The following is a 13,267-nucleotide window of genomic DNA, read 5'->3' as shown; positions in this document are numbered from 1 at the left end:
GAATTTTGGTTTGTTGCTAATTTTGTCCAAACTTAGGATAGAATCTCTAAGCAAAAAAAACTCTTTAGTTGTCATTATTTTCCACTTAATAATTATCAAAATAAAGAAGATATCATTGTACACAAAGTTAATTTTAATATTATAAAGTGGATAGGTTTATATTATTTTTGAGAAACATATACTACCCTTGTTAAAAGGATTAGGACTTTGAACTGTGCTAGGTTTATAGAGTCGAGATATTTTAATATTTAAAATGAGCCTAAAATTAATTTCTTTAGAACTTTTGATTATATTTAAATATATAGAAAAAACCATGTCGCCCATGATAAATGCACTATCCTATTAGATATTTGTTAACTATAATTTAGGTTATTTTATTCCGATTTATTGTGAGATGTTTAACTCGCTTTCTTAAAAAAATAGAAAAAGAGTAGTTATTGTCATTACTGCTAGGAGTTGTTATAAAGTCGCCCTCAAAAAATGTGCTTTTACTTTTGAAAACGTGAAATGATACCTCTCATTTATGAAAAGATATTGCAACATCTTTTTGCAATCTCTCTGCTTTGGTTTCTATGTTGAACGTGAGGCATTGGCTCTCATCATAGAAACATATCTCATTGCTCTCCACTACTTCTCTCAGAGCTCCTATATAAACAACTATCTCTAGCACCATGTACATATGCTATTCCTAAAGCCTAAGCTCTTATTGCTCATAGTTGCTTGCAATTCTAGCTTACATACCTAATACAATGGATACTCCCATGAATGGTGAGTACGTTGTTATCTAGATTTTACTTGAGCTGTGTTTACTTTGAGCATCAGATCTTGAGCATTAACATGAGCATATGTTTGTAGATATTAGTTTTGATGATGCACTGTATGAGCCCGAGCGTGTAGAAGCACCTTCTTTGCAGAAAGATCTTCGTGACAGTGAGAAGTGTAACACTGCTGCTGATTTTTCACCTTTGGCTCGCCTCAATCAATCTTCAGAACCTTCTCCGCATAGCAAAAAGCTTAGCCCAAGAGGAAAGTTGAATAAAGCCTCTTCTTCGGCTATTAAAAAGGCATTGCTTGCAGTTAGAGGTAATGCTTGTTGTTTCCCTATTGATTCGATAGAATATATTACTCACACCAATGGTTGTTTTTAGGTAAAGCGTCTAGGTGGCAGATACCTCATTCTCGTCACCTCTGATAAAAAATATAGGTGAAGAGAAAGAGGAGCCTAATGCTGAATCTTTCACTTCTCACTTGGCCATAACCCCTGCCCTAAGACTTAGCGATCTCCGAGTTGTCAGAGACTACAAATTTTAGATTTTCCTTCGAAGGCAAAGTGCTCTGTAAGTATGGTACTTATAAAATACCCAAGTCTAACTATGGTAGATACATGCGTGCAGACCTCCTTGACAGAGAATCTCGCCATACTATGACTTTTGTTGTGACTGAGATATATCTCTCAGAGTTTATAGAGGCGTTTGCTGTCCATGATTACGTGCGCATCGAGGGGGCATGTCTAAAAAGGGCTATTGCAAAAGACGGTGGTACTTGCTTGTGGGATTTGTATGCAGATGCAACTACTTTAGTTGTTAAGGCTGAGCCTTTCGAGTGTTGCCTCTACCTTTATCCTGAAAAAAAGATCAAAGAGCTGTTGGCCCAAGCTTCTAATGCTAACGAGTCAGTGTCGACTGTTGCATTCATTGTCGTCAAAATAGAGAATGTAACTCGAAGTGATGGCACTCCTAGTTTTCGATTGACTATTGCTGATGGGCCGTCAACAAGCGATCGAGCTAGTGTAAGTTTTAATCATCCTTTTAGATAGTTTTGTGTATCCTTTTTCTAAGGTTTGTGTGTGTGGCAGCCTCTCTTTGTCCCAACACGGCGCCTCGACTATCAACTTATGGTCAATGACGTCAAAGAAAAGGGATTCTTCACTTGCGTTGCTCACAACATTAACGTCTTCAAGCACCTATCGAACACTCTAAGTGTCGTCGATGCTACAATCTTGTGTACATTGCCTTCTTCGTTGGCTGATGTCTTCCAAGAATACTTGTAGAAACAAGTCTCGAATTTAGGCTTTGGGAAGAAGGTAAACTTTTATTGCATATCAAATAAAAATTGTTATAATTCTCATTGTAAAATGTGAAATTGGTAGGTGTTTGGAACTTTGGAGATTATTAGTGTGAACAACTTGGATGTGGAGTTTTCTTGTGGCACGTGCAAAGGTTTGAATGTAAGCCACCAGGCTAGCAACCCATTTTGTTACTCTTGTGGAAGACAATCTACAATCAATAAACAACCTGTGTTACCTGCCAAATTATATCCTCAAGATGGAGAGGCTGTTGGTGTTATTTTACAAGATGTTGTAGTCGACTTTGTGCTTGGATTTTCTTGCCCATTTCTGTATCTCTTTGAGAAAATCTTGGTGGATCTAAAATCATCGCTTTTGAACGTTAAGAAGGCTAGTTGTTTCACTATTGACAAGTCGGGTCACGTCACTGCTTTCAAAGGTGCCTAGTTGTGTATCTCTTTGTTACACTATCCTTTTTGTAAATGGAAAGTGATTTGACTTTGTAGGCTGAAAGTAAAATATTGTACCTAGATCCCATATTTATATGTAATTTCTCGAACAACAAAGATGTTTTTCTAAGCTTACTTCACCTTTTTAACTTGAGCCTCTCTTTGCAATCTCTTGAGTCTAAAGTCGTGGATGTTATTGTGGATCAAATATCATTGAGAAATGAAGACATTTTGAAACTTTGGGTGCAGCCTTGGATCATAAGTCTTCAATCGTACTCTTTTAATCAAAGAGAATTTATAATCTCTCTCTTGTGTAGTCGCCAATCCTCCTTGATGTTGAGCGTACACTTGGTTGGTATAATGTGCAATATGTTTTTTGTTGCGTGTAAACTTTACTTCTACCAAGGTGAGACTATACGTGAAGCTCGCTCCTTTGCTACGCATGACTGTCGATTTTCTTCCACTTTGCCATCATTGGTTGTGTTGAGTTTGCATGGTGAATTTTTATGGTTTCCCGGTAGTTTTGACCGTCCTAAACGTAAACGATGTGTATGGACTAAAGAGGCTACCTTGTCTCTAGCTACTCTCATTGACACCCAAACTGTTGCTGTTCAGCAAGTTGCATCTATTTTTGTGAGTCTATAGCCCAACACATTTACCCTTAAGAAAGTCATAACCAAAATTTACAATATGTCCAAGTCATCTCGAACACATCAAAGAATCTCTACATTTTCACCTAGTAGAGTTTCACAATATGCGAAGATAATTGAGGATACTCCTTCTTTTGATTGTGCTTCATGTGGTTCCCTTATGTTTTGTCAAAGTTTGCATGGAATGTTAAAGGTGGAGTTATTGCTTCTTAAAAAAATAAAATCAATCATTGTGGTCGACGATAAGGTGCTTAGAGTGTGTCACCCGTGCAAGGTCGCATTGAAGAAACAAGAGGAACCACTATTTTGCATGAGAAGAGAGATGACTTTTAGTGTCAAAATATCTAGTGTGGAAAGGCTGAATTCAATAGAGAGTCGTTTTGTATCTTTACGTATACCATTCGCACAAATTCAAGAACTCAACTTTGAAGGTCAATTTGGTTTACGCGGAAGCATTGTGAATGTAATGGCAGACTTGTCAAGAGTACAAAGAGTGTTTCCACGCTTCTCCAGTGATCAAGCTTCAGTTCTAGTTGAAATTAAGTGCAAGCTTGATTATGATCATGCCTACTTGAGTGGCATTGTGCGGCCAAATTGTGTACTTCAAGCTTTGGTTGACCTGTTGAGCACTTCCTTGTACATTGAGCATGGTGTTTCTATCGATATGTCTTGGTCATCTAGTTTCACAATCCATGCAGATGTGTGTCGCAGTCCACACCAAGAAGATCTTGAAGACGAGAATGATTCTACGGACACTTTGGTGCATGGTATGTACTCCGCTCAAGAAGTTGTGGACCATAATTCACAAGTTGCAAGTATAGCACCTTGTGAGGGATTCAGCCCTCTAGGCATTTTTTATGATGAATCTTGTGAGGAGTTTTCATTCCCAACATTGTTTTTTGGTCAGAGAAGAAAGTATCATTTATTGGCGAAGAAAAAATACCAAAAAGTGGCACAATGGGAGCTTAAAAATGTGGATAGACAATTTGCAAGCAGCATTGAAATTTTTTTCTTTACAACAATGAAAATTATTATTGCGAAAGTGCTTGGATTACGCAAGGGAAAACTTTGTGGCAAGCAATTACAAGCAAAAGATGTTCAAGCTAGCACTAACATAGAGCAACTGCTTTCATCCGAGCTAGGTTACCACGACTTCCAGTCGTTGTGCACTTCAATCGATTACAAGGTGAAGCTTAAGCGAAACGTGTTTGCAATGATTTGTCAGTTGGGCCAACCGACTTTCTTTGTAACATTTTCATGTGTTGAGCAAAGATGAGACCCTTTGAAAAAATGTTTGTGTGCATTAAAAGATGCACCTCTCTTTGGTGTAGCACCGGATAATGATACAATACATTTTATCGACACACACATTGCTACTGACAAGAATTTGTTAGAAGAGTTTCTCAAAAGCTTACAAGCCCACCACCATCGCAAAACATGTAAAAAGCGTAAAATTTTTTGTCAGTTTGGTTTTCCGCGTCCACCCTCTCGAGAAACTATGATTCTATATCCAGTCACAGTGGCACAAACAGAGAAAGATGTATTGTTAGCTTGCAAAAATTGCATTGACGATCAATTGCTTTCTCTTGGACATGATTCAGAAGCGTCGTATGATGAATGGTTGACCTCTTTGGTAATGACTGAAGAAGTATACATTAAGTCCCTTTCGGTGAGCATCATAGAGCCAACACTACTCTTGAAAAGACATCCAAAGGACATTTACACAAATAATTTCAACAAAGAGTTGTGTAGTCTATGGGATGCAAACATTGGCATTCAATCTATATTCAATGGCCACGGTGCTGTTGCATATTGCACATCATACATGACTAAAAACGATTCGACCACAAGCAAAACAATCAAGCACATATTGCAAGATTGCAAGAAGACAAGTGTGTCAACATTGGATCGGCTGAGAAAAATTGGCAGTGCTTTGATCAATACACAAGAGATGATATCACAGCAAGCCACATACATTTCTCTTTCATTACCCTTACATAGTGCGAGCAAACAATTCGTATTCATCAATGCAGATTTCGAAATCCATCGCACATTGTTGTTGAAAAGAAGAGCTGCATTGAATACTTTGAATCCTGATGATTCTAACATTTTCTTTGACGACATTGTCACCAAGTAGACCCATCGTCCAGACAACCTTGCACACATATGTTTGGCTGATTATGCAAGAAACTACCGCTGCGTGCATGGCTTCACCCGCAAGTCTAAGAACCTTCGAGTCATACGATATGCTAACTTCATTTTGGAGAAAGATGTAGATAGGCATTTCCATGAACTTTGCTTATTGTTTCTTCCATTTATGGGCGATGAGAAAACCTTTGAGACAAGTGTTGATTGTTGGAAAGATAAATATACCACAAACTATGCAATTATAGATGGCAATCGTCAAAAATATTGTAAGCTACAACTTCGTGCATCAAGCTCAAACACGGCCTCATTGCCCTCATCCTCAAGATCTAAGGCTGGCGATTCATGCAAATATGAGCTGGCACGTGATATTCAACCAAGCAAGCCCACTACAAGATCCTTACCAACATTTCGAAAATTGGCATTATGCAACAAAGAGTATCACTCACTTGTGTCCAAGTTGAACATCGAGCAACATTCCCTTTTTGATGACATTATGGTTAGGAAGCGCTTGCAACCAACTCAACCAATCCATCTCTTTTTGACTGGTGGTGCAGGAACGGGAAAAAATTTCACTTTGCAAGCAATCGTGCAAGGCTTAATTCGTCACTACAATACCTCTCTTGAATTAGATGTTCATCTTCCCTCAACATTGTTAATGGAATATACAGGAAAAGCAACTTTCAACCTTGGAGGCACAACGATTCACTCAGCATTGCGTTTGCCCCTTGTCTTCCAACCAAATGTTTCTCTTTCTTCTGAGAGCCTTGCCCAGCTCTCCCAACTATATAGAATCCTCAAGCTTGTTGTGTTCCATGAGGCATCCTTGATTGGGAATAGACTCTTTATTTTTTAAATTTTTTTTTGAGAGAGTAGGAACTTGAAATTACAACTCACACACCCGACTCCGTGAGGTGGAGCATCCCAGCTGGTTAAGGGTGGCCAACCCATCATATGGACCATGGTAACAGCCCCTAAGGTCTTTATGTCACACAAGTTGTCAAGGAGGTTTGAACCCAAGACCTTGGACACAAGAGGCTCTTGCTCTATCAACTGAGCTAGCACTCGTTGACTTGGGAATAGACTCTTGCGTATCATAGACACAAGATTACAATCAATTAAGCACAATCACATGGAACCATTTGGTGGTCTAGATGTCATCTTCTTCTGTGACCTGTACGAAGCAAGCCCCGTTCGAGATCGTTGGATATTCAGCGAGCCACATGATTCTATAAAATTGCTCTCGCCTTCATTCTTGCTCACCCATATAAAATGCCACAAGCTCACAAAGACAATGCGTCAATCAGATAATGACTTCATTGCCATTCTCAATAGAATACGCAAAGAAAAACAAACAACCGAGGATTTGTTGCTCTTGAATACCAACCATACTAACAAGATCTTTAACAAATTGACAACACCACATTTATACTTCACCAATAACTTGAAGGACTCACATAATCGTCTTGTTTTTTAGGAATTGCCTAGTCACGCATACATAATCTGTGCAAAAGACAACCACCATAAAACTTGCTCCAAAAACCTTGTTGTTCCAAAAAACCCACAAAACACAGCAGGCTTGTCCTCAATGTTGGAGCTTAAAGCAGGAATGATTGTCGAGCTTTTTGGTGGCAATATTGATATTTCCGACGGTCTTGTGAATGGCGCAGATGGAATTCTAAAGCTTGTCACGGACAGTAGAGCTAGCTGTCCTATTGCATGGATAGAGTTTTTTGATTCCTCAACAGGCTCCAAGTTAACGACATGTGAACCAGCACCTTAATACGATTCCCATTGGCCCTCAGTGGACACCAATTTTTCAAACAACAAAAGAATTTAAAGTTGGTAAAAATACATTGAACACTGTCTCTCGAACGCAATTTCCAATACAAGAAGCAAATGCATGCACTATCCATAGATCACAAGGCTTGACAATGAGCATAGTAGCAGTTGATCCAGAATCAAGAAACTCACATGGATTGGTTTACACAGCTCTTTCTCGCATCAAAGATCCATCAAACCTCCACATTCTCAATCTGATTCATCCAACTCAAATCAAAGTCGACAAAATTGTGCTTGACGAGCTTGACCGCCTCAACAATGATGCCAAATGGGAGTATTTGACAAAATTTCCATTCGCATACAAACGCACACATCATATCATTCAATCATTGAACATCGTTTCTAGTCACAAATATCTCAAACATATCAAAGATGATTTGAATTTTAGAAGTTCTGACATTCTATGCCTCCAAGAAACAAAGCAAAAAAATCCTTCCAATGATCTTGCACCAAAGTTTCATCATGCCCATCACCACAGCAAAACAGGTGTTTCAATCTACTACAAACCTAGCATCAATCTCCACTCTGCAAAAACATTGCTAGCTCCAGGAATAGAAATCATTCAAGTTATATTAGCCATTCATGAACACCTTGATTGGAAAATCATATGCGTCTACAAATCACCAAACACATCTTCAACCGCATTGGTCACACAACTCTATACCTACTGCAACAATCCCATCCTACACGAATGAGTGTCATCATGGGAGACTTTAATGTACACAATGAGCCCACAAACAATCAATATCGTTACTTGGAGGAGAGGCTCCAAGCGCATGGCTACACACAACAAATTCATGATGTGACCACTGTGTACAACTCAAAGCTCGATCATGTTTGGATTAAAAATCCCCCTGCATCATTCATCACAGGCACACGGTTTTGCTTCTGGTCCGATCATTCATCCACACATCTAATCATTCCTAAATGATTCTTATACCTCCATCCCTCCCTCCCTCCCTTTTTCCCGTCATCTCTCCCTTACCTCATCCTCTCCACAAAAACAAACCATATTTCCCTTTTCTATGCCTACCTTTATCCTAAGAAGATGCAACTTTGCCACTCTTCAATCCTTCATCGAGGCCGACATTCTGTAATGTAATCTGCAAATCACTTTCTCAATCAATGTGACTTCCGTCCTTGTACCTTTGTCTTTGCTTTCCACATTCTTAATTCGTTTCATCTATTGGCAGGCCTTGTGATTTTGTCACTTGTTTTCCTTTGCTTTTTTTCCTTTCTTCTCCCAAGAATACCCACCATCCAACTTTTGCATTTTCAAAAAAAACTCCCCCAAGTACCTGTTGTGCATGCTGTCGGTGCTCGCACGTATACACACTTTTTGTCAGCTTGTTGGCCATTCCAAATTGGAGTTCCATCTTGCTATTACCACATCCCACGAACCCCATTGCATTTAGACCACTGCACGGTCTCGAGTGACCAGCCATCAAATCTAAAAAAATCAACCCGACTCGCCTCCGTCATGACTATTTTCCAACATGAAACTGGGCGTACCTCAACACCTATGTGTCCATACATCGAGCCCCAAATTCAGCCAATTTCCCCTGCTACATGCAATTCTTCACAACTCTCGCGAGATCAAAAAACTCATGTCAATTCCCTACACAGACCGACTTCGGTTGCACCATCATTGCCTACCTCCCTGTTGAACATTCATGTTCAACCAAAAGTAGCCTTATTGAACTTGAAACTTGTAACACTTTGCAAACATCCAAGCACACTGGAAAGCGCACAACCATATGTACAATATGTATAATATGTACAAAATTATATATATGCTACTCCTGAGTCCCTTCAAGTGGGTTGCCCAACCCCCTTTGTCACAATCTGATTCACATCAGGCACCATTTCTCTATCAAAGTACAACTTGAGTCGTACACCATTTACCCTATGCCTGAGAAGCTTACCATTAACTCTCACCAACTGATAGGTCCCATTCGGAAACGCCTTTTGTACTTTGTACGGAACCGTCCATTTCTTCTTGAACTTCTTCTAGAAGGTTAATTCCAAGTAGCTTTCATATTTCATTACCAGGTCTCCTTCCTCTATCTTCTTGTTTGTCAGACTCTTATTGACTTTGGCCATTCGTCTTTCTCACTGCTTCACGTAGTAGTCTGATGTTGCCTCTCTATCCATCTACAATGCCTCAAGGCCGACAATCCTATCTTGTAAGATAGCTTGTGGAGTGGCATTGATGCAGCACATACCTTTCAAAGCTCCCAATTGTGCATGCACTGGCAGCACTGCCTCCTTACCATAAACTAGCTCAAATGGAGTAAAGTTGGTTGCCACGTTGTAGGACGTTCTGTAGGCCCATAGACACTTCTCTAGATTGATCTCCCATTCCGTCTCCTGCTTATACACATACTTTGTCAACATATTGATGATTTGTCCATTGGCACTCTCCACAAGACCATTGCATTGGGGATGATAAGGCGAGGAAAACCGATGCTGAATCTTTAGTTTTTCCACCAATGCCTGCATAAGCTTACTTCTGAATCCTTGGCCTCTATCAAAAATGAGTATCCATGGCACTCAAAAACGACAACAGATGTTATCAAAAACAAAGTGGGCTACAATCTGTGCATTTACCTCCTTCACAGCTGTGGCCTCGACCCACCTGGTGAGGTAGTCGATGGCTACCACAACATACTTCTTGCCACTTGTAGACTTAGGGAGTGGACCGATGGCATCCAAACCCAACTTCTCAAAAGCATTCTAAGCAACAATGGCTCCCTGTGACTCGGCTATCAAACGACTTTCTCCTATAGTTTGGCATTCATGGCAGGTCTTGCACCAATAGTGCACATCCTTCACTAATGACAGCTACCAAAAACCCGCTCTCAACACTCAAAACAGTACTTCACATTTCCTTTGGTGTCCGCTCTCCTCATGGCATTGCTCTAGCACCAAGTTAATCTCTTCTTTGTAGAGTACTCTCCTCAACACCCCGTCTCTGCCGTAGGTCATTAGGTCTTCACCTATTAGTGTAAATTTGCGAGCTTTCTGAACTATCCTCCTCCTCTCCAGTTTTGACAAACCTTGAGGACACTGCTCTATCTTCCACTTCCTTCAATGACTCCCTACCTGCGTATGTGGCCGGGGCCACATATATACTTGTGATATGTACCTGCACCTTACTGCTTGCTAGTCGATCTGCTTCTTGGTTGTGCTCTCTCTTAACATGTTTGAATTGGACTTCCCTAAAGAACTTCAATAGATTTTTTATGGCAAAGAACCAATGCTTTAAGGAATCTTGCTTTACCTCATTGGCCTAGCAGTTTCTTGATGACCAATAACGCATCACCTTTGACCACTAACCTGGAAATGCCGAACTCAACGCATTGTTTCAAACCTAGATGGAGGGCGAGATATTCTGCTTCATTGTTGGTATGAACATCCTCTAAATCATAGGCTTTTGAGAATATTACCTTTCCATGTGGATCGTGTATCACCACACCTCCACCAACTTTCTTTATCACCCTCCTGTATACACCATCAAACCACATGGTAAAAGTTCCCATCAGGTCGGACTCCTCTTTGGCTTCATCTCGTACTACTCTTGGATAAATTGGCAAATCCACGGCTTTGCTGACCAAAATGTTTGCCAAATGGGACCGATTTGTATGGTCAATCTTGAACTCGAACTCAAATTCGTGCAACTCTATCACCCACTTCATGATCCGCTTCCCTGGCTTCAAGTGTAGCACTATTTCTGGCAATAGATTATTAGCCGTCAACACATAGAACTTACGTACAATGAGGTGCACTTTGAACTTTCTACAAGCAAAAACCAATGCCATGACCCACTGTTCTGTTTCAGTGTAAGTCACCTCTCTAGGACTTATTACCCTGCTTTTGAAGTAGATAGGCTTATAGCTCCTTCCTACCTTTTGCAGTAACACAACCCCAATAGCCATTGTACCTACCGTCATTGCCACATAGAAATCATCTTCTTGGCTTGGAGGGCACACAGTTGGCAGCTGACACAAATTTTTTTTCACCCTGTCAAAAGCTTCTTGAGCATCTTCATCCCATTCAAAGCCATGCACCTGCTGAGCCCTCTTTTGGAGAGGATACACATACTCTGATAGCATCCAAAAAAAACGCTACAAGTACTTTAGCTTATGCACAAAGGATGCCAAGCCTTGCGCACTAGAGGGAGGCTCCATCAAGACTCGCGCCTTGACCTTCTCCGGATCTGTCTCGATTCCATTTTGTGACACCACATGAACTAGCAATTGTGCTCGAGGTTGTGCTAACTTGCAATTCTTAGGGTTTAACTGACCTCCTTCTTCGTCCAGCCTTTGAAAACATAGCCGGAGCTTTGACAAATGATCCGCCCTTGAGCTATAACATCCAATGTCATCCATGAAAACTCTAATGAACCTACCCAAGTAGGGACCAAACACCCTATTCATCCAGTCTTGGAAGGTGGCATAGGCATTCACCAGACCAAAGGGCATCCTGCGATTGGCAAAGCATCCCCATGGAGAGATAAATGTTGTCTTTAGCTGGTCTTCAAGAGCAATCCCTATTTGAAAGTACCCTGAAAATCCATCCATAACAGAGTACCTCTCATGACCTGCCACCTGATTCTGGCTATAGTGAAGGGAAGAGATTTTCACATTCTAAAAATAAAGTCTTCAGAATCGTGCCATTCTCTTCTTGAATTATCATTGGTTAGCATTTTCTTGAGGCTAAGGCTAGTAATACAAGAAAAAAAGTTGGTATTTGGAGCACTACTACCATTACTGATGTTATCTCTTACATGCTTCTAACACATTTGGGAAAGTGTAGGACTACTACATTAATATCACTAATGTCACTCATATGTAGCGGGATCCGGCTCTTACTTGTGAGCGAAGGCTTGCGCTTACAAATGGAGTCCGCTTAATGTGTGTGAATGTGGAAAGAAAAGCAGAATGGACTTTTCACAACTTGTGAAGAAGCTTTCGAGTTGGAGCTCGGAAGACGGTAAACCCACGACCAGTGCATAGGATCCAGTGCAGTTCACGCGGTGCGCCGTAGGGAGCGGCAACTCGGCCAATATTTTTTACGTGGTTGAGTGCGTCCTTTCAGACTGTGTGTGTGTGTGTGTGTGTGTGTGTGTGTGTGTGTGTGTGAGAGAGAGAGAGAGAGAGAGAGAGAGAGAGAGAGAGAGAGAGTATAAGTGGTTGGGTGCGTCCACAGCTAGCGTCATTGTGGAGAGATACAGAGAGAGAATACGTGGTTGAGTGCATCCACAGCGTTATTGAGAGAGAGAGAGAGAGAGAGAGAGAGAGAGAGAGAGAGAGCTATCTCTGAGTGATGGAGAGGAGATGCAGCCGAGGGTTAATGGTGGTGATGGTGGCGGCGGTAGTCTGCATGCAGCACCTGGGGAGTGACGCAGAAGCGGGGCGGATGATGATGGTGCAGAGAGGTGACGAGCTGAGGCAGTGCATGAAGGTAGTAGGGGAAGCGGTAGCGAGCAGCTGCCAGGTGTCGAGGTTCGGCTGCGTGAGCCAGGAGAGCGCAAAGGAAGACTCGATCTGCTGTCAGGCGGTGAACGCCGCCATCGCGAGCAACGCTGGCTGCGCCACCCTGCATCTGCACCCCGATGCCAACAAGCCGCTCGCCAACGCTCTCACCGCCTGCCACGTCCTTTAACCCACTCAGTTTTGCTTTTTTCCTTTCCCTCATCATCAATAACTCCCCAAAAGCATTTGGCCCACATTTTCCCTCTTCAATCAAGTACCATTCGACTCCTTATGCTTTTTCGAAAAGCTCTTTTGCTTTACTGTGGCCTCTTCCTTGATCCATAAACACGCGCAATTCCATTTGACAAGTTGGTAATAGTTGGTAATTCTTTCCTCATTCTCCCTCCCCACCATCAATAACCTCAATGATATTAATACCCTCTATGACATAACAAATCATTTGTAACATTATTTTTTGCTTTTTCAAATGGCACTTTTGCTTTTCGACCTCTAACTCCATATCGCACAGCCTAAACTATTTTTTCCAATACGGCTTTGCAATTGAGGAGTTGGAAAACATTACAATTCTTTTACCATGATGTTGCCTATCAGATCTTCGTTTATATCATCGTCAATTGA

General features: G+C 41.1%; 1 protein-coding gene and 1 pseudogene across 1 annotated transcript; both read left to right on the top strand.

Annotated features, from left to right (window-relative positions):
* The first annotated feature begins 845 nt into the window (after window positions 1-845).
* Window positions 846-1,311, top strand: LOC147419988 (uncharacterized; annotated as a pseudogene).
* Window positions 1,312-12,376: 11,065 nt separating this feature from the next.
* On the top strand, window positions 12,377-13,128 carry LOC147419987 (uncharacterized). The gene has a single exon (XM_086505101.1). The coding sequence runs from the start codon at window positions 12,480-12,482 to the stop codon at window positions 12,816-12,818; it is 339 nt and encodes a 112-aa protein (XP_086361227.1). The 5' UTR covers window positions 12,377-12,479; the 3' UTR covers window positions 12,819-13,128.
* The last annotated feature ends 139 nt before the right edge of the window (window positions 13,129-13,267 follow it).

The sequence above is a fragment of the Adiantum capillus-veneris genome, chromosome 28 (assembly GCF_014529385.1).
Source record: "Adiantum capillus-veneris isolate H3 chromosome 28, ASM1452938v2, whole genome shotgun sequence".
NCBI lineage: Eukaryota > Viridiplantae > Streptophyta > Polypodiopsida > Polypodiales > Pteridaceae > Adiantum > Adiantum capillus-veneris.
Note: the sequence above shows the minus strand (reverse complement) of the source record. Positions and strands in the feature narration are given on the sequence as shown.

Bases quoted from the DNA above. Each gene is read 5' to 3' on its own strand.
- LOC147419987 (XM_086505101.1), top strand. From the start codon at position 12,480: ATGGAGAGGAGATGCAGCCGAGGGTTAATGGTGGTGATGGTGGCGGCG.